We start from the raw sequence: 27,941 nt of genomic DNA on the forward strand, positions 1-27,941 counted from the left end.
TTAACCCTTATTGAAGCGTCTCAAGACATGGGGACTCGTCTTGGGAGCAACAGGTATGTTGATAAAGTCGTAATTACTGATAAAGTTGAGTGGGCAACTTTGCTTTAACTTGGCAATAAGATAAACAAAAATTAAGTTTAGCTTATCATTTATGCAGTTTGAGTCGAGTCTCTTGATGAATCAAGTGTCTATTCCAATTAGCAAATCAAGTATATAATAAACAAGTCAGTTACATAGTTGAAAATTTAGATGTGTTTTCGGTACTATTATGACCTCTGACGCAGTAGTGATGACCTCTGACGCAGTAGTGATGACCTGTGACGCAGCAATGATGACCTCTGACGCAGTAGTAAACATCGTTGCGAGGTAATTATGAACTACTTCGGTGTCAAACAAACTAAACGATTCTCAGTAATTGATGGAAATTTTGAGTTTGGTTATACAAGCGGTAATAGGATCGACCTGCTGCATGGGTAACAGCTTCTCCCCCGTATCAACCTACTCCTGGCTTTGCGCCCTGGAGAGGCCACTCCAGACCGACAACCAGAGCGCAACTCCATATAGTCTCCTGAGACTGATGGATGCCTACATTAATAGGATCGAAGTCCGCGTTTTAAGACCTTGAGACTATGTGTAGTGTAAATTCGCTCCTTAAGAAGATAACACCATCACCAAATATTGGAAAATTCACAGTCGTGGAAAATCTAAAAGTGACGATGTTGTTCAACCGCACATTCGATTATTATTTTAATGAGGCGAAGTATTTCTCTCAAAGTTGTCTGTAAGAATATTTATTTTTTGTTTCCGACTTCATAATATAAAGAAAATAAATGAATTTCACCTTGCAAGTGTAGGCAGCGGGGCAAGGCGGGCAGCAACACCAACGGAAGAGTAATATTAACACAACATTCTTAGATTTTTTTATTTAGTAAAAACATAGCGAGCGTAACAGCTTCATACGGGGCACTCCAGTCCCTTGTCACCTGGACTGAAGCTTCTCCAGTCCCTTGACACCTGGACTGAAACCTCTCCAATCCCTTGGACTGAAGCCTCTCCAGTCTCTTGGACTGAAGCCTCTCCAGTCTCTTGGACTGAAGCCTCTCCAGTCTCTTGGACTGAAGCCTCTCCAGTCCCTTGGACTGAAGCCTCTCCAGTATCTTGGACTGAAGCCTCTCCAGTCCCTTGGACTGAAGCCTCTCCAGTCTCTTGGACTGAAGCCTCTCCAGTCCCTTGGACTGAAGCCTCTCCAGTCTCTTGGACTGAAGCCTCTCCAGTCCCTTGGACTGAAGCCTCTCCAGTCTCTTGGACTGAAGCCTCTCCAGTCCCTTGGACTGAAGCCTCTCCAGTCTCTTGGACTGAAGCCTCTCCAGTCCCTTGGACTGAAGCCTCTCCAGTCTCTTGGACTGAAGCCTTTCCAGTCCCTTGGCACCTGGACTGAAGCCACTACAGTCCCATAGCACCTGGACTGAATATATATATACTTGTACCTTGTTGATTGGTAAATACAATAACTTAGAACTTGAACTCACCATCGAATCTTTCTTGTATTGCAACCAATAATATATATTAGTGTCATACTGTTTAAATATACACAACACCATAAAACTGACTAATTCAACGTTAAATTATACAATTGTTAAACAAGTAACACATTAGTTCGGCTTCCACCACACTCAATGACAAATGTTAAGTGTTTTTTGTATTAATGTTCTTCAGAGAGAAAAGTTTAACAAAGCTTGTATAAATAACAACATACTTAAGCAAGAGAGCAACAGGTGTGAGGTGTGTGTCAGCTGTAAGTGTTGAAGCGAGCAGAGAAGTGCTCAAGATTGAGCGCGGGGCGCTTCTCCAGGCTTTCAGACTTCCTCTTAGACGCCAAACTTTGATGGTTGAAGAAACGTTTTAGTTAAGTCTGTATTTTGGAGTTAAATTGAGTAAATATGAAACGTTAAAACACTTAAACAAAAACTATGCAAAAGACAGCACTGTAAGAAGGCATGTATCTGAGGGTCCACAGACTAACAAGACTAGTTAACACTTTCAGACTTTAACCAGTAAAGACTGAACACACTGAGTATAAATTATTAATTTTAAAAATATTACCGTTACAAAAATATACAGCTTCATTTGTATTCTCTTCCCCCTCGCTGCGTCGCGACAAGTCGCCACCAGACAAAGGCAGGGGTAAGAATTTGACACCGAACACAGAGTTCAGAGGTCCTGTGTCACATATCAAAGCAAAAAGTAGTTTGCCATTGAAGAGACAGTAGACACTACTGGCGTAGTAACAGACTACGGGAGTCATGGGGAGTCATCAGTGGCAGACTCCCATGTAGAAAGGTGAATGGCGGGCAAACAATCCAGCGGGGGTCCGACGGCTGACTTAACGTCTGGTGACGGAGTTGATCCATTCCGTGTAGTAGGGAATGCTGGTGTAGACGCCGGGGACGCCGCGCTGACCGCAGCCTACACCCCAGGACACCAGGCCGGCCAGCTGCACCGTGCCGTCAGCACCTTGACACACAAGGGGGCTGCCTCCGTCACCCTGCAAGCACACATACACACATCAAGAGTAATCCTGACCACCTTACACTTTCAGGTTATTTTGAACATGTTAAACAATTGCTATTACATATATAAGTAGAAAAATAACATTATTTATTAGGTTTCAGCAGCCAGCCGAGGACTCACCTCACAGGCATCCTTGCCCTCCTCGCCGCCCGCGCACATCATGCCGGCGTGTAGGCTGAACTGAGGACCCAGCCTCGTGCGACGGAGCGCAGACTCGCACGTTGAGTAGTCGACGACGGGCAGGTCGACCTTCTTCAGGAGATGCTGGAAGTTGCCGTGGTTGCCAAAGGCATCCTTACCCCAGCCCGACACGAAGCATCGCTGACCAGAGAAACTAGCGTAGCGCTCAGGCATGCACACGGGCGAGATGTGAGGACTGCGGGGAGCGTCATTCATTACACAATGTACTCAGGACTGTATCATTGTAACATTGGTGTTTCATTGCAGGTCTCAGTTGACGTGTATTATCAAGAATATGTACAAGAGTATGAAAGATTTTAGAAATAAAGTTGCGTCCATTAGACACCACTCACTTGGAAAGAAAATCGACGGGGGTTTGTATTCTGACGATGGCGACGTCGTTGTTGAGGTTGCCGGCGTAGAAATCCGGGTGGGAGTAGAGGGCGAGGACGGGGCTCTCCACGTAGCGGTAGAATTCCGTGTCGCCGCCCACGTCCCACTCTCCCAGGCGCACCTTCAGCTCCCCTGCGGTCAGCCTGCACACACACACACACACAACTCTGTTAGTGACAACTCTGCATCCTCACTCCAAGCTGCTTGGCAGACATTATGCTGACAGCAAGGAGAGAGACAGTATGTCTCAAGAGAGAGATAGTATGGAGAAACACTGCAAGCAGAAAATCAGTATGTCTCAAGAGAGATAGTATGGAGAAAGACAGCCAGGAGAGATAATATAAGCGGGAATGACAGCTAAGGTTTGAGTACTGACCCGGTGATGCAGTGGGCAGCTGTAATGAGGTTCTGTCGGTCGATGAGAGCAGCACCACACACGTACACACTCTCTCCAGTCTCCCGGCGCAAGATGGCCGCCTGCCACGGGTACTCTCCGAACTCAGTGTCTCCCTGCAGTATGTTGTCGTTCTTCACGCGCCCCAGGAGTCCCACCGAGTTCCGGCGGCCACATGACCCGATCTCCCTCTGCTGGCGGAACCCTGGCCGGCGGCAGCACACGTGGCGAGGCGCACACCCGTTGGGCCCAGGCGTGTACGAGCTCAGCTGTGCACAGTCATTTATTTTAACACGGGAGTTTCTCATACAATGGAAATGCTCATACAGTAGAATTACTCATTCACATGTATATTGTAATGCATTCAAATGTACAAAATATACACAGGTACAATGCCTCTATAATATAAAAGTTACACTTGAATGACTCGTATGTAAGAATAATTGCAGTAGTCAGTGGTAAAGGTTGTGATATTGTATTAGATTGACTTTAGAAGGCTTTTGACGCTGCTCGACGCATGAGATTGACAAGGAAACAGAACATGGGGTATTGGAAAGGACCAAGTGGCTTCTTAAGAATGATCGGGGCACTGGTATCCCATATGGAAGAGCGCCTGCGTAAATAGAGCGAAGTCAGAGTGGGACGTATATAAGTGGAGGGTCCCATATCCCGGGACCTCTATAGCCCACTATATACACAAATTTGGAAGATGATATACTATAGTGTCGCCGAGCAAGACGAAGAGGCAGACCAACGAAGACAAATACATATGTGGCGAAAATGGGGATGAGAAGAGCGACCGAGGAAATATTGGCAGTGTAATAGTTAATGGTCATGACGGGGAAGGACGGAAGGTTCGTGGCAGCTCGAGAGAAAGACTGAAGAAGGAACATTTACATATTCATCTTATTATCCTCACTTAACAGCATAAAAGTGCTTGAGTGCGAAGGTTCTTTTTTTCCGGTTAAAATATAGGTATTGCGAGTGGGCCAGGAGGAAATACATGAAAGAGCTACTACTCGTTTGCTGCTGAACTGTTGCTATAGATCATAAAGATACACATCGTAAAGTAGGTCTGGTATATCTTCTCTATAAACATGAGATAAATTATGTGTGCACTCACCCCTTGACGGCTGGTGGCGATAGCTGGCCTGGAGGGCGCTGCGGGTCTGCTGAAGGTGGAGGTCCTAGTGTTGTCCTTGAACACCATGGTGTCTCTGGCGTCTCTGGCGTCTCTCGGCTTCTCCTTGAATACCACGGTATCTCTCTTCTTCCTCTCAGTGGTCTTCTCCCTGTGCTCTGCTGATTCAGCGTTCACAGCCACAGATTTGCCTTCAGAAGCGGAGAAGACTTGATTCTCGCCAGTAGTAGCGTCCTCGTCAGTGGCTGTTGACAGGATGTCAGTCTTCTTACTGCGGGCGTCGATAAAGGGGTGGACACCGGTCTGCGCTCTGCCGACGACGTCGAAGGAGGAGCAGTACTGGTAGTCTACACACTGGCAGTCCTCCAAGTAAGATGGGCCTATATTAGGAGGAATTGCAGGGCCTGGCCGTGGAGGAATTACTGGTAGAGGTTTCCCTACCTTGTCAACGCCTCCGTGAGAGAAATCAGCGAAGCTATTACCATGTTCCAGGGAGTCGAAGGATGTGAAGGACGGACTGGATGATATACTGTGCGTCTGAGTTCCGCTGTAATGGTTGTCCTTGCCGTAGACGTTGGGACCATCATAGAGGTGGTGGTGGGTGTGGACGTGGTTCACCAGGGAGGAACCCTCGTGGTAGACACTTTCGCTGTAGCTGGACTTATGAGGCCCGTACACTGGAGGAGGTGGTCCGTAGGAAGGTTGTGGAGGGGCGTATATGGGCTGAGGAGGGGCGTATACAGGAGGAGAGTAAATAGGGGGAGGTGGGCCATACGCAGGAGGAGGAACGCCGTAGCCTTTATGACCGTACCCTTTGCCAGGGTGAATTGGCACGGCAGCAATAGGGCCACCTACAGGCACCACCTGCACGGGCTGCACGTACGATATGTCGTGGTGGCTGAGGCCGCCTTTATACCCCTTCTTGCACTGAAACATTACGGAAGTAATTAGCAAAAGTAACATATAGAACTCTCGAATATTTGGGTCGAATTCTAAACGCTATTTGTGTTAAGTTCCAATTAAAAGTATTGAAAACAATAATGTATAAAACCAATTACTTGTTATAATCTACCTGCGCTTTGTTATATAATGTGGTATTTTAAGGTCAAGCACATTAAATATTTTAGTGATAATTATTGACAAATAACATTTTTCTAATAGTTATTGCAACAAAATATTCAAACTAAGTGATAAATATTAGAGAGGATGTACTCACATCGAAGCCAAGGCCAACTTCACAGAGCTTGTCTTTTATTCCGAATAACCTGCCTTCAGCGAGGCCGTCGCTGGCGCCCTCGATCTTCCTGGCGGTTCGAGTCTCTCCACGCTGATGTTCTCCTGTGACAAGGGGCGCAGCTGACACAGCAGCTGATAACAGTGCATGCTGTGGCGCAGCCGTTTCAGCGGTAAATGCTGCTGCTGACGGCGGAGAGACTACAGCCAGGGCTCCTGCTGAAGAGGAAGGATGGAATGCGGCGGCGTCACTTGGGGTCGAGGTCCTTCCCACACGGTCACTGCTTCTTGCGACAGACGCCCCCGATCTGCCATGGGTGGTTGCGGAGCCTGCACCAGACGAGTCGTCCGGTCCCCAGGACCAGCTGTTCCTGGCCTGGACGGCCGCCGTGGTCAGCGCCAGCAGTATTAGCAGACGCATCATCACGCTGAAGATATAAGAATCAAATGAGTGTTGGAAGGCGCTCATATCCAACACCATAACCCACTGATAGTCTCGTAACCTGTGGATCTCTGAAACAATGATGCTAATTAGTTACTATGCGGGGAAGATGAGAGAATGAGCCAGATTGAGAGAGACGGTCCTTGACACAGATGACTACAGATACGTCAGAAGCACAAACAACGGGTTTAAATATCTCCAATATATGGTTACGTCCCACACGCCTTGTCTTATCCCCTGGAATGCCCGCGACGTATCTCAAGACGGATGGATTCAGCCGATGAACATGCGCTAGGAAGATGTAATTTCCTATTGTATGTGAAACAGATTTCCTATCGTATACGATTTCCTATCGTATGTGAAAGGAACTAATCAGGTGCAAGTCGTGGTGGCGAGATATGCCTTGGGTGTACCATGCAAGGTGACCGGAGGGAAGGTTGGGGTAGGCCCCCGCCGTACCCTGCAGAATGAAGGGTGGAAGAGGTAGGGCGTGCCCTGCCGTACTTTGACGAGTCATCGGGAAAGGGGTGAGGCATACCCAGCAGCACCCCTAGTGAGTCACCGGGGGGGAAAGGGGTAAGGCTTCCCCCACACCGTACCAGCCCCACAGGGTGATCCCGGGCGGCACTTTCACCCGCTCGACTGCCGTAGGAGACAGGTTCCGTTACCAGGCGCCTGACGCTGACCGCAGCTCTCCAACTTTCAGCTCATTTGCACTGTATTATGACATTCCCTCTTGGCGTCAACATTATAATTGTGAATGGTAACTCTAGGAGGAATTCCGGCATAACCGGCATAATTCCGGCACCTTAGGCAGGTGCCTGAGATTATGCAAATCGAGGGGCAGAATGCTATTTTTGTACGCAAAATAATCAATCTAAAATACTGCGGCTGGCAAAATGTGGGAAGTGCTTTGGTGGAGCGTCAACGAGTGGGCAGCGCTTGACCGGGGTGTGGGAAGAGCTCGGCCGGGGTGTGGGAAGAGCTCGGTCGGGGTGCGGGAAGGGCTCGGCCGGGGTGTGGGAAGGGCTCGGCCGGGGTGTGGGAAGGGCTCGGCCGGGGTGTGGGAAGGGCTCGGCCGGGGTGTGGGAAGGGCATAGGAAACGAATTCGTGTTGCACAAACCCCCGAGGGACGAGTCACTGCGTCACAGCCCCCGGGGGGACTTGCGTTACCGTGCGCTATGGAACTACCTCAAAAGGAAATTCTCGTCATTAACCAATGTATTGAACAAGACGTCGGAGCAGCACAGCCGGTTCCGCCTCCGTCCGCCTGGGAGTCAACAGCATCTTGGACGTCACTTTCTAAACACCGCCGGAAACCTCTAGGAACAACACCCTCATTAATGAGTCGTCTTAATTATGTATGCATTGTTTCCTCAAAGAATATCATTTAGAAAGTATTTCCTTTATTTAGATGATGTTCTTGACGCTTATTTATCAATGGGAAATTGTTATAAGAAATTGATATATTTTAAGCAGGTCCGTGGGTGGTGGAATTCGATTATGCGAAAACCTTCAAAGTCTCACTTCTTTTTGCCTTGGCTAAAGTGATGAAGATGGCGTTTAGTGATGATATGGCCTCTGCCATCTGAGCAACGCTGAGTACCTCCTCTAGTAGTAGATAATAGTAGACTTTATTAGTGGTAGAAGTGTCGCCTTCAAGGGTTTGATTAAATCTAGTATAAATGAAGTTCTTAAAAACGAAACTTCCTTCACTATCACAGTCTACACCGTACTTCTCTACAAGAGAAAGTCTCCGTGGTGTAGTGGTAAGACACTCGCCTGGCGTTCCGCGAGCGCTATGTCATGGGTTCGTATCCTGGCCGGGGAGGATTTACTGGGCGCAATTCCTTAACTGTAGCCTCTGTTTAACGCAACAGTAAAATGTGTACTTGGATGAAAAAACGATTCTTCGCGGCGGGGATCGTATTCCAGGGACCTGCCCGAAACGCTACGCGTACTAGTGGCTGTACATGATTGTAACAACTCTTGTATATATCTCAAAAGCTTGGGACAGATGCTCAGGGAGCGAGCAAGTGACGAGAAAAATACAAGAGGTCTATACAAAGTAAATAATAAAGAGGAAGTACAGAGCACAACATTAAGAGTGTGAGAAAAGAGCTGTCTCACTGTTACATGATTTAGCACAGTTTCCCTTTCACTTTACATTTTCTCCAAGTGTATACTGGCAGATTGTGCAATAATGCAGTCGCTGCCCGTGCTAGGAAGTCAGTGACTGTTGAAGTTTCATGTTTGAATATACTATAAATATCCTTACACACATAATGCATTCAAGTGAATTCAAAGAATTTAAATGAAGATTATTGGTTACAAATGATAACATGCATATTAGTCAACTAAATCGTCTTGTTCAACATTGAACATACTAATCTAAACTATTATTTTTTGAACAATATTAACCCTGAGATGAGGGTGAAGGAACAACAACATTACTAACAGGCCTGGAGGAAAGACTCCATTATTTACAAAGCATAAGTCTCTTGCAACAGTTTAAGGTGCTAAGTAATAGCTCAACATGCTAAGTAAATGACACTGATCAAAATGATCTCAAAGTATGCAAGATGGAGGTGTGAGGGGTTATGAGCCAGGACTCACAGAGCGCTTATACAATTGCTACCTGAGATCTGAACCCCTTGTCTCCACCATGGCGACTTAGGTCCGTATTTACTAAACAGTTTAAGAGATTCGGAACACTGAGAGGTTGTCCTCTAAGATAATAGTTGTTATGGACGAGCTTCGGAGCTCGTTAACTGCTTAGTAAATATAGACTCGAAGTTGCTGTGAGGGAGATACGAGGTCCAAATCTCCTGTGTGAACGCAAAAGTAGTCTATGAGGCCCAAGGTAAGCTGTGGTAAGCTATTGAGTCGTGAGTGGTTAGAGAGGTCGTAGCAGTCGTGGTAGCGGCAGTCGTGGAAGCAGCAGTCGTCGTAGCGGCAGTCGTGGTAGCGGCAGTCGTCGTAGCAGCAGTCGTTGTAGCAGCAGTCGTGGAAGCAGCAGTCGTCGTAGCGGCAGTCGTGGTAGTAGTCATCACCCAGCAAACACTCAACACCATGTCAACCGCACCGGAGATGTGTGTCGTTGGCGGTCGCCTGCTCGACCTCCTGTGAACTTGAGTGTGTCGTGGAGGTCGCCGTGGGTGAGCTACCTCTCCCGCGGTCACCTGTCCTCACACACTTGTCATAAACATTAGTCAGATGATGATGATCATAATGAAGATGAAGCATATTACAGATCCTGGCCCTGTGATCAGGGGGCGTCAAGGTATCATGAAAGCAGTAGGTATATTAATTATTGACTACCGTAGAGTTGTAGAGTTAACATAATCCTCGAGAATTACATCGCCCCCCAACCACACACACACACACACACACACACACACACACACACACACACACACACACACACACACACACACACACACACACGCACACACACACTCAAATATACTGGGAGATGTTGTGGGAACCGGGGAGATATGAGCGTAAAACTGGTCCATTTACAAGAGCTTCCCATTGCATCATATTAAAGAGAGTGGACAAGGGGAATATGACAGAAAACTGACCTAATGATAGAGTTATGCGTAGACAAACACAAATTCCAGAGTGACCATTGATAAGAGGAACTCAATGAGGAAACACTGCAGGATGCACAGAAGTCAAATCCAGGTAGCCCACAGCTCAGCACACAATGTGTAGAAACAAAAAAAAATGAGAAGCAATGAGACATGAAATCTTGCAGATAAGACAGGGTAGAGGATGACTGCAAAGCATGCAAGAGTGTACGAATTTATACTAATTAACAGAAAGGCAGATAAACATGTGAATGATATAGCAATCAAAGGAAATGAGTATGCAAACCTTTTGAAAGGCCATATTAGTATAAAAGTTTCAGTAAATGACTTCACCGGATGATAAAGTTTTAGTAGATGATTTTACTGATTGACAAAGTTTCAGTAATTGACTTTAAAGGATGGGTGGTAGCCAAAGTGAACATAATAAAGGTCTGCGAGGAAGTCAATGCACGTTTCCAAAAAGAATTCAATGCTAAATCTCAGCAACTCCAGAAGCAGGAGAGGAGAAAACACTTCACAACAGAGAAGATAGCATAGAGGTGACAGGAAGAGGTCAAAGGGCACTTTGAGGGATTCTATAAATGAATAGCTGAAGGGAAGGACAAAGTCTCACCATGAGACAAAACAAGGCTGCTCAAGTCCTACACAAGACCCTTAAGAGGATACACAACATATCACCAGAAAAGGGGTGAGCTGCCAGACAGCTGGAAGAAAGGGTATTGTCATGAGGATATATCGGTCTGTATCACTGCAAGACTAATAAAGAAAGGATTCATATAAGATCTAGAGAAGATTGATTTTCCAAACAAATATAGAGACATATTATTGAAGAAATATGCTGCCTAACACACTAGAGTTCTTTGACAGATTGGAGCAGACAAGACACAACAAAGATGAATGTTCTGATCTTATATTTTTCAACTAACAGAAAGTCTTCGACAATACGCCACGACAAAGGCTGCTGCTCAAGTTTGAAAGCAAATGGTGTTATTGGATAAGACGTTGACTCATACAAACGCATGCGCATACACGCACACAAACCCACACGATACGTGACCACGGCATGCAAGATACTTAGACACGCCCACAAGGTAAACAGAAATATATTACGTGGTATGGGAGTAATATGTAATTTTTTAGTAATGTCTTACATTTAGTTAGGGGTAATGAGTAAGGTGAGGAAGTGTCGAGTACAGCCGGACACAGGTTAAGATACAGACATAAACACACCCTAAGAGTGAGAGTTGGAAGACGTAATACAAGATGTTCAATGGTTACCACACGTAGTCCGTGAGTTGAAGTTAAATATCCGCTCGTCTGATAACACACACGCACACGGACACGCACACTCACACAGACACACACTACTAGATGAGTACACACACATATTCTCTCTCTCTCTCTCTCTCTCTCTCTCTCTCTCTCTCTCTCTCTCTCTCTCTCTCTCTCTCTCTCTCTCTCTCTCTCTCTCTCTCTCTCTCTCTCTCTCGTGTGCGTACATGTGTGCATGCAAGTGAAGTCCACCAACACTTCTCCCTCGACCAATCGCCTCCGCTTCCTGTACATTTATGAGACGTCCCACAAAATCTCTCTCTTCCCTCTACCCAACATCAGTATCTGGATGAACTCTCCTTTATTGTCATTCTCTCTCTCACTGTGGCCATATCGGCTGGTGGATCAAAACTCCAGCTTCCTCTCTGCGTCACGCACCAGCCCGAGATGTCCAAACAACGCCAGTGTCGGAAGCTGTGGGGCCGTGTCATCTTGAGGGTTATCTGGAGATGATTTCGGGGCTTTGCGTCACCCGCGGTCCGGTTCTCGACCAGGCCTCCTCGGAGGCCGGAGTGTCGACTCCACTTCCGTCGCATTTTAGATCTTAAACTTTCTTCGCCGGTTGCTAATTCGACCAAAGATGACCACGAGGAGTGTATGACTGACACGACTAGATGATTCTTTCGTCTGGTCAAGCGAAGGGTTAAGATTAAGAAGGGTTAATGATTACTTACCATGCTGGGCTGACTTCCATATCCCCGCTGATATGCCATCAAACCTCCATTTGTTTCACACAAATCAGTCGAAATGGAGATATACTTCACTACTCAAACTTACAGTACCCGTGGAACTGACGCCAGACTTATGAATGGGTTGGCTCGTACGTACTTATTGGCTCCAGCCTCAAGAGTTGTAATATCTATGGAACAAATCCAATTGTTCGTTTCGGGCAAACAATGGTTCTACGACCATTGTAGATCACGAACGTTACTATGGGTGAACACAAGCAGATCCTTCCCTCAGCCACTGCTGAGTGTGAGAGTATGACCGAGTGGCACATCTTGACGTTTCCTTAGTCAGCGTTGAAGGTGACGAGAACACAAGGGAAAAGTGACAACACCAGATGCTCTTTGCATAGTGTTAATCGCACTGTGACTATGACTGCTGGTGACAAAACCCCATGTTTACTAAACCCCTTCCTGAACATGAGGAGAACATGGCTGGAACCGGTTCAACCAATGACTTTCTCACCTACTGATGCAAAAGAGGAAGGGTGTGCCTTAAGCCCCAGTACAGACAATGGAGCCCAGTAGATACAATAAATTGCAGTTATACATTGGGCCTCAGTAGAGACAATAGAACACAGCTATACATTGAGCCCCAGTAAAGACAATAGATTCCAGGTATACTTATATTTTACAGCACTTATGCAAAGTTTTGCAAAATATAAATACTTTTAAAATGTATATTAAAATGATAAAATTAGGGAAAGGAGAATTAAAATTTGAAAAAAACTAAGCGAACCTACCACTTTTTTAAGAAACAAAGCCCAATTATCACTACCTTAAGGAACAAAACGTAACTATTACCACTTTAAGAAAAAAAAATTAACACCACCTTAAGAAACAAAGCCCAACTATTACTGCTTAAAAAATCTTTCTATTACATTTCAGTATAACTTTGCTAGCCCGCGCCATGTACGCCTTCTCTCCCCTCACCTGCTTAGACGCCTAACTCACAAAGACATCTAAGCCACAACCAACACACTACAGAGACTGACGCAAGCTGAGGTGTATATTCCTTACACTGAGAGACTTTCACCTCGCCCACACTGACGTCTGTTGACATCAGTACAATAGGTGCGTGTCACACTGGCGTCTGGTGACATCAGTACAATAGGTACGTGTCACACTGACGTCTGTTGACATCAGTACAATAGGTACGTGTCACACTGGCGTCTCTTGACATCAGTACAATAGCTACGTGTCACACTGGCGTCTGGTGACATCAGTACAATAGGTACGTGTCACACTGACGTCTGTTGACATCAGTACAATAGGTACGTGTCACACTGGCGTCTCTTGACATCAGTACAATAGCTACGTGTCACACTGGCGTCTGTTGACATCAGTACAATAGGTACGTGTCACACTGGCGTCTGTTGACATCAGTACAGTAGGTACGTGTCACACTGGCGTCTGTTGACATCAGTAGAGTAGCTACGTGTCACACTGGCGTCTGTTGACATCAGTACAGTAGGTGCGTGTCACACTGGCGTCTGTTGACATCAGTACAGTAGGTGCGTGTCACACTGGCGTCTGTTGACATCAGTACAGTAGGTCCGTGTCAGTGGCCGAGTGGATGAATAGTTACACATAACTGGTGCCCTATATGATGGGTCCGTACACGAGGAAATGGTCCTCGGTGCTAGTGTTGCGACCTTTGTTACCTGTCCTCACGTTACCTGGCCTCACGTTACCTGGCCTCACGTTACCTGGCCTCACGTTACCTGGCCTCACGTTACCTGGCCTCACGTTACCTGGCCTCACGTTACCTGGCCACACGTTACCAGGAATGACGTGATATTAGTCATGCGTTACCTTTCCTCTCAAGACACTAGAATACAGCTGTACAACAGACCACAGCTGTACACCAGACCACAGCTGTACAACAGACCACAGCTGTACAACAGACCACAGCTATACACTAGACCACAGCTGTACACCAGACCACAGCTGTACACCAGACCACAGCTATACACCAGACCACAGCTGTACAACAGACCACAGCTGTACACCAGACCACAGCTGTACAACAGACCACAGCTGTACACCAGACCACAGCTGTACAACAGACCACAGCTGTACAACAGACCACAGCTGTACACTAGACCACAGCTGTACACTAGACCACAGCTGTACACCAGACCACAGCTATACACCAGACCACAGCTGTACAACAGACCACAGCTGTACACCAGACCACAGCTGTACAACAGACCACAGCTGTACAACAGACCACAGCTGTACACTAGACCACAGCTGTACACCAGACCACAGCTGTACACCAGACCACAGCTATACACCAGACCACAGCTGTACAACAGACCACAGCTGTACAACAGACCACAGCTGTACACCAGACCACAGCTGTACAACAGACCACAGCTGTACAACAGACCACAGCTGTACAACAGACCACAGCTGTACACCAGACCACAGCTGTACAACAGACCACAGCTATACACCAGACCACAGCTGTACAACAGACCACAGCTATACACCAGACCACAGCTGTGCAACAGACCACAGCTGTACAACAGACCACAGCTGTACAACAAACCACAGCAATACACCAGACCACAGCTAGACTAGACGTATCATTAGACATACTAGAATATCTATATATACTGCGTCTCATTCTAAACACGAAAATAGTTATACATAAAGTTCCTATCGAGCGCCTCAACCATAGCCATATATTAAGTGCCATTAAGGACACAAGGTTATAGAGCGTCGTAAGGCTGCTCGAACCATTGGGCACTACGGTACCTTCTACAGGAGGGTGTGGAGGACAAGCAGGGTGGCCCTTGTCGCTGGTGAGAGGCAGAAGAGCACTACACGAGCGATATCTACGAGAGCTAAGCCTCTAATGGCTCCTGGGCGCTCTCTCTCCCCCATCTCATCTACCTCAAGACTCCGCCCTCTGCCTCTCCTGACGGCGGTGTGGGCGTACAGGCTCCTCCTGCCCACACCCACACGCCCGTGCCAGATTTCACTTTCCCCCCTCTCGGTCTTGATCTCTCAAAAGGTCTTATTTTTTTTGTAATGTTAATGTATTTTGTATTTGTTTTGTATGCGAAGGGAGAGCATATATTGTGATATCTGATGCGCCTTAAGAGTCAAATATATACAGTTGATTACTCCTACATCCCGCGCGCAGCCTGAGTGCGCTATTGATGCGAACTTTGCTTAGTTCACTGGAGTCTTAGTGCATAGTATATACGAGGTTGCATATAGCGTTCGTAACTTCCTTTCTTAGTTTTTGCTAAACTGTTCAGTAGTAACACTGTGAACTGATACGCTTGTGTGCGTCATGAAGGTGGAGGTGCTGCACGCGCACACACACACACACACACACACACACACACACACACACACACACACACACACACACACACACACACGCACGCACACACACACACACACACACACACACACACACACACACACACACACACACATACACGCGTACCGTGCCAACCTGTCCCCCCCCCCTACGCCGTCTTCTACAGAAAGATCTGACCTTAACCACGACTTTCACGCTAGTTTCTCCCCTTGTTGGGTCGTGTGATGGGCACGTGTGTGGGCACGTGTGTGGGCACGTGTGTGGGCAGACAGCCGGGGCCAGCGTGCAAGGACGGGCACGACTGCTTGGGGAAATAGGTTAAGAACGAAGGTATGTATCTTTTCTTCTTATCATCCTCAGAGCTTGACATTAAGATAGTGATCTTATCACTAATTCTAGTTAAACTTTGTGTATGTGAACTTTATTCATTTTTGTTCCAGGATTTAGTACAAATTATTTATTAATTTGCCTATATCGTTATTCTTTTTTATTCAAGCTTTACTTGCTATTTATTACCAAACTCACAAACTGCCATTACTTAAACGCGGATAAGAAGACCGTAGAGTTTAGTATGCATTATATCATGTCTCACTCATGACTAACCATCCTGCGAGATGGGGACTTTTATTACCACTGCTGCCTTATTCAATCTTGTGTTCATGATATCCTCAAAATGCTTCTGGAGTCTGCCAGTGCAGACTGCCTATCACATGCCTCTGTATGACTAACCATCCTGTGTGATGGGGATTTTTTAGCATCACCTAGTTAGCTTTTTTGACACACTGTACTCCACTTCATTTAGTCTAGGGCAGCTGCACAAATACAGATGCACCTAAATGGGTTAATAAAAAAAACATTAAATGCTTGAGGATGTCCTCATAATGCACCCAGAGTCTGTCAGTGCAGACTACTGATCACGTGCCTCTGTATGACTAACCATCCTGTGTGATGGGGACTTTACCATCACGTAGCTAGCTTTTGACACACACACACACTGTGCTCCCCTTCATATAGTCTAGAGTAGCTGCATAAATGTAAATTTACGAATGTTAGTAATATATATATTTCTACAGGTGACTGATCTCCCAATCCTGAGCACTCCAGGTGCAGACTCTATGAGCAGGAACTGGGACATGATCTCCCACACTACATCACCGAATGTCCAGTCATTTGACACTTCAGATCAGCCAACATGAGAACCCTGGAGCTTTGTAGTCACTTTATCCATTCTCGTGTTCTTGATGACATCCTCATAAAGCACCCAAAGTTCAACAGTGTAGGCTACTGATCACATTCTCCTGCGAGAATGTGATTAGTGAGGATTTTTTATTATCACATACTATAGCTGGCTCCTGACACAACCTATGTAACATTTCAAATAATCTAGGTTTCTCGGCTAGTTGCTCTTCTCAGCCTATGTACCTAAATATGATAATTATAAAATATATCTCCTATTAGGCCGAAAAATGAGATATACTGAAGTAACTAAAAATCTCTCTTACAAGTGCTTTGAAGTTCAAAATAACTCCACTAAAATGAGAAGGAAACAGCGAAACAGTTTAAGATTGTTGTAGCAACAACAGCTATTTCGTGTAGAGAAATGCCAAGATGAGCAGAAACCTTATTTGTGGATAACGTTTGGCCTGTAAGGACTTCACCAAATCTAACAGGGAGACACGGAGCGTGATGAGCAAAACACGTAGCAAAGATGAGTTTAGTGAGGTGAAGATTGGGTGAGATTAGTGAGGTGAAGATTGGGTGAGATTAGTGAGGTGAAGATTGGGTGAGATTAGTGAGGTGAAGATTGGGTGAGATTAGTGAGGTGAAGATTGGGTGAGATTAGTGAGGTGAAGATTGGGTGAGATTAGTGAGGTGAAGATTGGGTGAGATTAGTGAGGTGAAGATTGGGTGAGATTAGTGAGGTGAGGATTGGGTGAGATTAGTGAGGTGAGGATTGGGTGAGATTAGTGAGGTGAAGATTGGGTGAGATTAGTGAGGTGAAGATTGGGTGAGATTAGTGAGGTGAAGGTAGCGGGGAAGTCAAACCTCTTTGATTTCATGTCAAGAGGACAGCAATCAAGCATAAAGATACATTTTGTTTAATAAAATGGCAATGATAACTGGAATTGTTGGAATGGTCAAGGACTCCAGACCGCATGAACCGGTCTAACAGGACACAGTCACGTTGAGTTGAGGAGACGGAGACTGGGAGCGGCAAGGAGAGACAAGTGGAGTACCGCAGGGACCGGAACTGGGACCCGTCCTCCCTGTGTTACATATCATGCTTACACCTGATGACAAACGGATCACACACTTATAACATATGAGGATTACAGTAACCCTGAGGATGACCTAGAATGCAGGCGAGGAGTCACAATAACGTGGCTGAAGTATGTTGACCAGACCACACACTAGAAGGTGAAGGGACGACGACGTTTCGGTCCGTCCTGGACCATTCTCAAGTCAATTGTGAGAATGGTCCAGGACGAACCGAAACGTCGTCGTCCCTTCACCTTCTAGTGCGTTGTCTGGTCAACACAAAACAAAATATAAGGATAGATATAACGCTAAGCCTTACATCAGAATCTCTTATCAAGAGACATTAATAGCGTATGTAAAGCTGATGAACATCCAAGCGACATTCAGGAACCAGGACAAAGAATAGATTAGAGCCATATATACATACAGGGCTCATATAGACTTCCTGTATGAGAGCTCTACTGGAATGGTCAGCCATTGTGTAGAGACGCCATCTAAAGGAACACTGAAACACGACAAAAGAAAAGTTCAGAGATTTGACACGATTGGTCTAGGAACCAATTCGAAATATAAGGAAGGGCGGAGGGTGAACCTCACAGCTCATGGGAGATAAGGAGACAGTGGTCAAGCGATAACATTTATCATTCTATGAGGAATTCAGATAATAGACTAAAAATAAAATATTTTAAAGAATAAATGTAAGACCGAGACGACATGGTATAAAGCGAATAATGCAAACAAGTTGAAGTGAAGAATGACTTTTTTAGTGCACGAGTTAGATTTTTAGTGCATCAGGGGACACTACAACAACAGGCAGCCCTCAGCTAACATCTCAAGATTATCTTAATGCCATGCTGGAGAGGGCACAGCTACCAAACATCTAGAAGAGAGTTATTAAGCCTATATTCTAAGACAAATAGTAGATCAGAAGCCAAAAACTAAGGGTTTGTATGAGTGACATGTAAGGTACCTCATGCTATACGAGAAGAGGTTTTGTGAAATTAGCAAAGACAGATTTCATAAGAAACTGACACGATGGGCTCACTGAAGTGATGCTTCACGACCCCCCCCCCCCCCCGGAGAAAACAGCTGGTTAAGGAAGATAGAAAATGGGTTGACTGCATTTTTATGAACTACCAGAAGGGCTTCGACACTGTACCACAGAGGATGCTCTTCTACAAGCCTGCAGGATGAGCGTGTGACAATACTGGACGCGTGTTGAACGAGGTGAGAAGCAGTAAGAGAGCAGTCTGGAGAGGAGTAACAAACATCTTTCCTTATTAAGGCTACTCAATAGCTCGGTCGATAGAGCTTCGGCCTGACACGCATGGGGCCGACGGTTCGAGTCCCCTAGAGCCTAGGTGAATGGACGCGTCTGTATTGTTGACGCTCCGTCATTTCGTCGACTGCATCACGGACGGGACGTGATTCAGTCGACATAGACGACTCTGTATGTCAACTTTTGAAGCGTTGGATATTATTGAAGCGAGCCAGAACAGTGATCTGTAGTGTGGTCAAGGTGGGGGTTATATGATTTTAATCCAAATATGTGTAAGGTTATAAGATTGAGGGGGGGGAGGGGGCAGGGGAGTGGAGGCCTCAGTGGCTTTATGGCTAACCATCTTCTTGAGATGATTTCGGGGCTTAGCGTCCCCGCGGCCCGGTCCTCGACCAGGCCTCCTTTTCGTTACACCCACCCCCCCCCCCCCCAGGAAGCAGCCCGTAGCAGCTGTCTAACTCCCAGGTACCTATTTACTGCTAGCTAACAGGGGCATCAGGGTAAAAGAAACATTTTGTCTCCATCTTCACCGGGGATCGAACCCGGAGCCTCAGGACTACGAATCCGAAGCGCTGTCCACCCAGCTGTCAGGCGCCCCAGACCAACACGGTATCTGATGTACAGTAATAGTGTGAGGGCCAGCCAGCTCGGTATCCGGTTTCCACGTCGTGGCCTGGTTGGCTAGAGTGTGTGCGTGGGACTATCCACCGCACGGGTTCGAATCCTCACCACGGCTCCAACGTATTTGCTCACTGATGCAGTCACGTTAATGTAGATTTTTGTGTAAAATATTAATAATAATATAATATAAATATAAATAAATCATAAAATAATATAATGAAATAATAATAATAATAATAATAATAATAATAATAATAATAATAATAATAATAATAATGATAATAAAGAGGGTGGGTGACGTCACGCCGGCCCCCAAGGTAGACTCTCACTCAAGGGGCAGTGTTGCCAAGTATGGCATCAGGGAAAAGTTCTCACATCCTGATCAATTTTTCATGCAAGTTTCTAACTTGAATGTTTTAGAATTTTGATATAAGTTTTATGTCCACATCGTCAGCTGTTGGTAGATGATATATATATATATATATATATATATATATATATATATATATATATATATATATATATATATATATATATATATATATATATATATATATATATATAATTATTCTCGGTTGTTGTATATTAAGTTGGGGTGTAAGAATTTGGGTGAGTTTCTTTTGAGATTACTGTAAACTTTCTCGATGATGAATGAATATATGATGAATATATCTCTTTTTTTTTATGCTTCGCGGTTTTCTTCTCCATTAATCAGGCAGCATAATTATACATCAGCAATGTATAATCCTCTATTGAGCATCTTAGTAGTCTGCGTCTGCAGGCCAGAGTGTTTGAGGACGAACAATGGGTGTCAACACCCTTCCCTGGCCCCGTCTCCTCTCGTCAAGATGGCTGCCATCCGCTACACTTTCTTTGCAACTCTACACATTCTTTATATTGTTTTCAAGCTTCATTTTTTTCCCAGTTTAAACTCTTGCCTCTACTGTGAGTGATGTCTCATCCCGTCGGGGATATAGACAGACACTCTTGCCTCTACTGTGAGTGATGTCTCATCCCGCCGGGGATATAGACAGACACTCTTGCCTCTACTGTGAGTGATGTCTCATCCCGCCGGGGAGATAGACAGACACTCTTGCCTCTACTGTGAGTGATGTCTCATCCCGCCGGGGATATAGACAGACACTCTTGCCTCTACTGTGAGTGATGTCTCATCCCGCCGGGGATATAGACAGACACTCTTGCCTCTACTGTGAGTGATGTCTCATCCCGCCGGGGATATAGACAGACACTCTTGCCTCTACTGTGAGTGATGTCTCATCCCGCCGGGGATATAGACAGACACTCTTGCCTCTACTGTGAGTGATGTCTCATCCCGCCGGGGATATAGACAGACACTCTTGCCTCTACTGTGAGTGATGTCTCATCCCGCCGGGGATATAGACACACGAACACTTTGTAAATTACACTATTCCCGGTGTTGTCGAAACTATAGACTCCGTCCGCCCGTCACTCTTCAATTTCGATCCTTCACACATTGACGCTTTGCATCGTACTGTGTCTCAGTTCGTCCTCAAACACTCTGGCCTGCAGACGCAGACTACTAAGATGCTCAATAGAGGATTATACATTGCTGATGTATAATTATGCTCCCTGATTAATGGAGAAGAAAACCGCGAAGCATAAAAAAGTTCGAGGGCAAGTTTGCTCTGTTCCTTACTGGTTTTCCCCTTGATGCAAGACCTGCGTGATCGGTACTGTAGGTAATACTTCATGAGGACCGTCCAGTGTGTGCTCGTTCACGGCTGTGTCACGTTTAATAATTGAATCATCTGTTACGTACCCAACATACAATGTCATGGACGCATCAAGTCCCATGATCGTTAGCGCCCCGCAGTCAACAACAACAATGTCTTGCATTTTTTAACTTCAAGTGACACACTTACAGGAGACTTTCACTATGAATACTCGCAGTGTTCCAGCGTCTTTCGCCAACATTACTTCCAGAAAAGTACCTTTCGTTATCACACACACAGAGTTTACCTTTCGTTATCACACACACACAGTTTACCTTTCGTTATATTTTGTAAAACAGTAACCTTTGAGCGTTTTCATCAACGTGCGCATTCTGCTGCTCTTATTTTTTTACGGACGGCTCCTGGTGGTGTTGGCTTCCCAGATACTTTCCTTGATTCTATACTCATGTACCGGCGTTCCTCCCAGAGCAGAAGTCTTTGTGCAGAACTTTATACTTTCCTTTCAGACTGACTTCTTGAAGCAACAATCGCTTGTCATAACTGTTGACTCTTATTAATGCTGTTGAAGTCTTTGAATGCTTTCCATCCCATCGTGATGGAAATCCTTCATGAGTTGTGCCTTATCTTTAACAAGTATAAGGGAGTTTTAATGATTGATCAGACGTGTTGGTGTTGGTTCTGATGGGCCAGCAGCTGTCCGCCGCTCAGAACGCCAGACCAACCCGCCCTTGAAACACAAACCGAAACTGTCTCTATTTTTCCCTTGTCACAACTTGTAATAAAGTTGTTACATCTTGGCTTAACGTGTTTATGACGTATTAGAACGTTGTTACAACTTGCTATATTGGTTATTATAACTGGTTAGGTGTTAAAACTTGTTCGACCGTTGTACCAACGTCGTAGTTTGGGTGTGTGTTTGGTGGGCGTCCCGTCTCTCAAACATCTTAATATTATAACCCACCGGTGTCACAACGTTTGGCTGACCGCTTCCAACAACAAATTACGTGATCAATCGCCACTTCCTTCTTCCCTTAACCGCAATAAGAAGCAGGAGCCGTCCTCGGCTGGACAACTTGTGGCCCAGACAGGTCAACTGGCGAGCCAGGTTATCTTGAGAGGTTATCATGAGATGATTTCGGAGCTTAGCGTCCCCGCGGCCCGGTTCTCGACCAGGCCTCCTTTTTGTTAAACACTCTCAGAAAGCAGCCCGTAGCAGCTGTCTAACTCTCAGGTACCTATTTACTTCTAGGTAACAGGGGCATCAGGGTAAAAGAAACATTTTGCCCACTTGTCTCCGCCTCCACCGGGGATCGAACCCGGAACCTCAGGACAACGAATCTGAAGCGCTGTCCACTCGGCTCTCAGCTCTCAGCTGTCACTCACCTGTCAAGGGGAGAGGAAGCATGCGAATTTATTTCAAACTTCAGTATCCCTCCCACAGGCACCCAGTTGAAGGTTCTTTGTCCTCATCTTTGTTTCCCAAGTGTTCCTTTGTATCAAATATCTCCATCAAAGAGCAAATACTGAAGCCGTGCCGTAGGCTCGAAGTCCAGGAATGGCGGGCAGGAGCCCATCGCACGGCTTCACAATGTTATCATGTCGAGGCGGCTAGATGATCTGTTCTTGAAGTACCGCGGCGCGTTTGGTGAATGTTTTTTTTTTTATTGTTGCCGCCGAAGGGGGCTAGTTTATTGTGCACCCCATACTCATCCTGTGAGCGGTAGCGCAAAAGCATTACAGAGGGCACAAAAGGTCTTTATCAGACCTCATCTTAGATTATTACATAAACAATTTCTTCTATCCTTCACAACTTATAGTTACAATGTCAGCTAGTTACAGAGAAAGTGCTATTACAAGAGCTATATATTTACAGTAAGTCATAATATATTAATGGTGTGTGTGTTGAGGACGTTCCTCTGTACTGACTTGTGACTTGTAGCGCTTAATGCCAGGTCAGGTCAGGGAAGGTCAGGTCTGACAGTGATGGACAGGTCAGGGAAGGTTTCCTTTCACCTGATGCCTCTTGTTAACCTAGCAGTAAATAGGTACTCAGGAGCTAGGGAACTCTCGTGGGCTCTATCTTAAGGAAGGTCAGTAGTTGACCTATTGGGGACCACAGTAACCCTAAGTACAGGCTTCCTGTTGCCGACAGCGGGAATTAAAGAACTCGTAAACTAAGCCATGGTCTTAGCCTCCCTCGCTAGTCCAACAGTTGTTGTTGTTTTTTGAGATATATACAAGAGTTGTTACATTCTTGTACAGCCACTAGTACGCGCAGCGTTACGGGCAGGTCCCTGGAACACCCGCCGCGAGGAATCGTTGTTACAACCAAGTACACATTTTACTGTTGAGTTAAACAGAGGCTACAGTTAAGGATTTGTGCCCAGTAAATCCTCCCCGGCCAGGATACGAACCCATGACATAGCGCTCGCGGAACGCCAGACGAGTGTCTTACCACTACACCACGGAGACTGTTATAGTTAACTGCTAAGTCTAACAGGTCGCTGTAACAAGGAGACACAGCCGGGACGTGTGGGTCAACACAGTGAGATAGTCAGGTCGGCAGAGCGGCACGAAGGATACAATAAGGGCGTCGTCCTGCTGACGCAGGACCTGAGAACCGACCTACTTGGCAGCACACGGCTGCAAGGTTGAGTGACTCTAAGCTCGCCGGTAAGGACGCTTCGGTAGTGCAGTGTAGGTAGGACTATGACACTTGTGTACACGGAGCTGCTGGAGACTCGCACACACGTGTGAGTGACGCTGATATTACCGTTATGATGAAACAACCAATTACAGGAGCTACCCCTCCAAACACACACCGAAACTACGACGTTGGTACAACGTTCGAACAAGTTTTAACACCACCTAACCAGTTATAACAACCAATATATCAAGTTGTAACAACGTTTCAATACGTCATAAACACATTAAGCCAAGATGTAACAACTTTATTACAAGTTGTTACAAGCGGAAAATAGAGACAGTTTCGGTTTGTGTTTCCAGGGTGTGTATTCCAGGTTTGTGTATTGTTACAGGGGTCGTACGACCCCTGTAACAATACGCTACACTCTTGTAGTCGCTTGTAATTACGAATGTCTCGTTTTCCTTGTATGTTCTATGATCACATGTAGGTGTGTTATGAGGCGGAGTTGCTACGGATATGTGGGAAAAGGTTTGTTTATGTCTTGTAACTCAGAGGCTGTGGAGTATAGATCGTCTCGGTGAAGCGGAATCCTGCCTTGTGTTCAACGATGCTGTTACACCCTATATAACTGTCAGTGTTGACGAGGAAGTGTTGTCTACTACGATTGTGTTGTCCTATGTAGAACATGAAGGTGTTGTGCAGTGTTGCTCTCTACATGGGTGATCCGCAGTATGGGTAGGATCACTCGGCCACAGGTATGGCCCGAAGGGTAGGGAAGGTCACTAAGGTAAAGAAGGGAAAGGGGTCAGGGGAGCAAGGGGAAGCCAAGGAGGGGAGGAGGGGCCATGAGGGCTAAAGAGCCACTAGAGGGGGGACTACAGGATGAGGGGTCACCCCCCCCCCACACACACACACACTTCAAGAGGACACATATTCAAGCTAATAAAACAGAGGTGCTGAATAAACATTAGAACATTTTCTTTTGCAGAGTGGTAGACGGTTGGAACAAGTCAGAAGGTTATCTTGAGGTTATCTTGAGATGATTTCGGGGCTTTAGTGTCCCCGCGGCCCGGTCCTCGACCAGGCCTCCACCCCCAGGAAGCAGCCCGTGACAGCTGACTAACACCCAGGTACCTATTTTACTGCTAGGTAACAGGTGGCGGAGGCCCAAACCGTCAGTAGTTTCAAAGCGTCATACGACAAAGAGTACTGGGAAGACGGGACACCACGAGCGTAGCTCTCATTCTGTAACTACACTTAAGTAATTACCAACTAACATGCACACAACCATGCACACACACACACACAACCACATTTACACATCCAGCAATGTACTCCAGTCGACTACAAATGAGTACAAACACGCTTACAACAGATACCCGCATACAAGAGGACAAAAATAAAATCTTTATGGCCTCTATATATCTCCTTTCACTTCGTCCGCCCGGCAAGGCCTTGCCGAGACCTGCCCCAGTGCCACCCACGCCTGGTGAAGGGAGCCAGTGCCATTATTGGGCATCACTTGAGGGGTCTGGGAGGCGCAGAGGCACTCTTATGGCACCCCTTAAGGGTTGGCACTCTTGAGGCACTCCTTAAGGGTGTGTTAAGGGAAAGTGTTACGTTTGCATTGAGAGAGGGAAGGTTGCCACAGGAGCAGTGAGAGAGGGAAGGTTGCCACACGAGCAGTGGGAGAGGGAACGTTGCCATGAGCAGTGAGAGAGGGAAGGTTGCCACACGAGCAGTGAGAGAGAGGAAGCGTTGCCACACGAGCAGTGAGAGAGAGGGAACGTTGCCACACGAGCAGTGAGAGAGGGGACGTTGCCATAAGCAGTGAGAGAGGGGAGGTTGCCACACGAGCAGTGAGAGAGAGGGAGCGTTGCCACACGAGCAGTGAGAGGGGAAAGGTTGCCACCCGAGCAGTGAGAGGGGGAAGGTTACCACACGAGCAGTGAGAGAGGGAAGGTTGCCACACGACCAGTGAGAGGGGGAAGGTTGTCACACGAGCAGTGAGAGGGGGAAGGTTGCCACACGAGCAGTGAGAAAGAGGGAAGGTTGCCACACGAGCAGTGAGAGAGGGAAGGTTGCCACACGAGCAGTGAGAGAGGAAAGGTTGCCACACGAGCAGTGAGAGAGAGGGAAGGTTGCCACACGAGCAGTGAGAGAGAGGGAAGGTTGCCACACGATCAGTGAGAGAGAGGGAAGGTTGCCACACAATCAGTGAGAGAGAGGGAAGGTTGCCACACGATCAGTGAGAGAGAGGGAAGGTTGCCACACAATCAGTGAGAGAGAGAAGGTTGCCACACGAGCAGTGAGAGAGGGATGGTTGCCACACGAGCAGTGAGAGAGAGGGAAGGTTGCCACACGATCAGTGAGAGAGGGAAGGTTGCCACACGATCAGTGAGAGAGAGAAGGTTGCCACACGAGCAGTGAGAGAGGGATGGTTGCCACACGAGCAGTGAGAGAGAAGGAAGGTTGCCACACGATCAGTGAGAGAGGGAAGGTTGCCACACGAGCAGTGAGAGAGGGGGGAGGTTGCCACACGAGCAGTGAGAGAGGGAAGGTTGCCACACGAGCAGTGAGAGAGAGGGAAGGTTGCCACACGAGCAGTGAGAGAGAGGGAAGGTTGCCACACGAGCAGTGAGAGAGAGGGAAGGTTGCCACACGAGCAGTGAGAGAGAGGGAAGGTTGCCACACGAGCAGTGAGATATGGAAGGTTGCCACACGAGCAGTGAGAGAGAGAAGGTTGCCACACGATCAGTGAGAGAGGGAAGGTTGCCACACGAGCAGTGAGAGAGGGGGAAGGTTGCCACACGAGCAGTGAGAGAGGGAAGGTTACCACACTAGCAGTGAGAGAGGGGGAAGGTTGCCACACGAGCAGTGAGAGGGGATAGGTTGCCACACGAGCAGTGAGAGGGGGAAGGTTGCCACACGAGCAGTGAGAGAGAGGGAAGGTTGCCACACGAGCAGTGAGAGAGGGGGGAGGTTGCCACACGAGCAGTGAGAGAGGGAAGGTTGCCACACGAGCAGTGAGAGAGAGGGAAGGTTGCCACACGAGCAGTGAGAGAGAGGGAAGGTTGCCACACGAGCAGTGAGATATGGAAGGTTGCCACACGAGCAGTGAGAGAGAGAAGGTTGCCACACGATCAGTGAGAGAGGGAAGGTTGCCACACGAGCAGTGAGAGAGGGGGAAGGTTGCCACACGAGCAGTGAGAGAGGGAAGGTTACCACACTAGCAGTGAGAGAGGGGGAAGGTTGCCACACGAGCAGTGAGAGGGGATAGGTTGCCACACGAGCAGTGAGAGGGGGAAGGTTGCCACACGAGCAGTGAGAGAGAGGGAAGGTTGCCACACGAGCAGTGAGAGAGAGGGAAGGTTGCCACACGAGCAGTGAGAGGGGATAGGTTGCCACACGAGCAGTGAGAGGGGGAAGGTTGCCACACGAGCAGTGAGAGAGAGGGAAGGTTGCCACACGAGCAGTGAGAGAGAGGGAACATTGCCACACGAGCAGTGAGAGAAGTGTCACAAAATGCCAATGAGAGGCACTAGCGAGGTGTCTCAGAGAGTACAGAGGCACCGCGGGCACTGCACTGGGGTATGAGTGGGGGGAGTGGGAGGGGGAGAGGAATGGGGGGTATGGGCACCTCCCCCCCACCCCCCCACCCTCATCATGCGGGGGTTCACTTTCCACAGGGGCATCGACTTAGGTGCTCAACCTCTGCCCACTCGTCTCATTTGCCTCACTTTCCCATGTAACGGGTCAACAAAACATCTCATTTTCTTGAAAACTTGCAAGAAAATTCATCTTCATATCAATCCGATAATCACAAAAAATTGAACGTTTTCGAGTTCCAAGTACCGTACGCCTCGTTAACTCACTAATATTCACAGTTATCATACACGCAACACTCCCGCGTTATTCCCACAAATAACGCAGGGAATTGAGAAATTACCTTACCAGAGTTGATTGCGAAGTTGAGCGTTGTTGAGTACACAGGAAGATGAGAAGAGTCTCGCGCCTTCCCTTTCACTATTGTGGCGGCGACGGCCGTTCTTATATACGAGGGCTGGGGTGG

The 27,941-nt window shown here is 46.9% G+C and overlaps 1 protein-coding gene across 1 annotated transcript; it reads right to left on the minus strand.

The window, feature by feature from the left end:
- Window positions 1–906: 906 nt before the first annotated feature.
- LOC123767135 (serine proteinase stubble) lies at window positions 907–27,941 on the minus strand. The gene is made up of 7 exons (XM_045756662.2): window positions 27,824–27,941; window positions 5,896–6,340; window positions 4,662–5,606; window positions 3,521–3,807; window positions 3,105–3,287; window positions 2,692–2,947; window positions 907–2,545 (listed from the first exon to the last, which is right to left on the minus strand). The coding sequence occupies exons 2-7, from the start codon at window positions 6,334–6,336 to the stop codon at window positions 2,384–2,386; spliced, it is 2,274 nt and encodes a 757-aa protein (XP_045612618.2). The 5' UTR covers window positions 6,337–6,340; window positions 27,824–27,941; the 3' UTR covers window positions 907–2,383.

The sequence above is a fragment of the Procambarus clarkii genome, chromosome 53, assembly GCF_040958095.1.
Source record: "Procambarus clarkii isolate CNS0578487 chromosome 53, FALCON_Pclarkii_2.0, whole genome shotgun sequence".
In the NCBI taxonomy this organism is placed as follows: Eukaryota; Metazoa; Arthropoda; class Malacostraca; order Decapoda; family Cambaridae; genus Procambarus; species Procambarus clarkii.

Bases quoted from the DNA above. Each gene is read 5' to 3' on its own strand.
- LOC123767135 (XM_045756662.2), bottom strand. From the start codon at position 6,336: ATGATGCGTCTGCTAATACTGCTGGCGCTGACCACGGCGGCCGTCCAG. The intron at 5,607-5,895 runs GTGAGTACATCC...GTAATGTTTCAG, and splicing joins AAGTTGGCCTTGGCTTCGAT to TGCAAGAAGGGGTATAAAGG. The intron at 2,948-3,104 runs GTGAGTGGTGTC...CGCTCCCCGCAG, and splicing joins CCCGTCGATTTTCTTTCCAA to TCCTCACATCTCGCCCGTGT.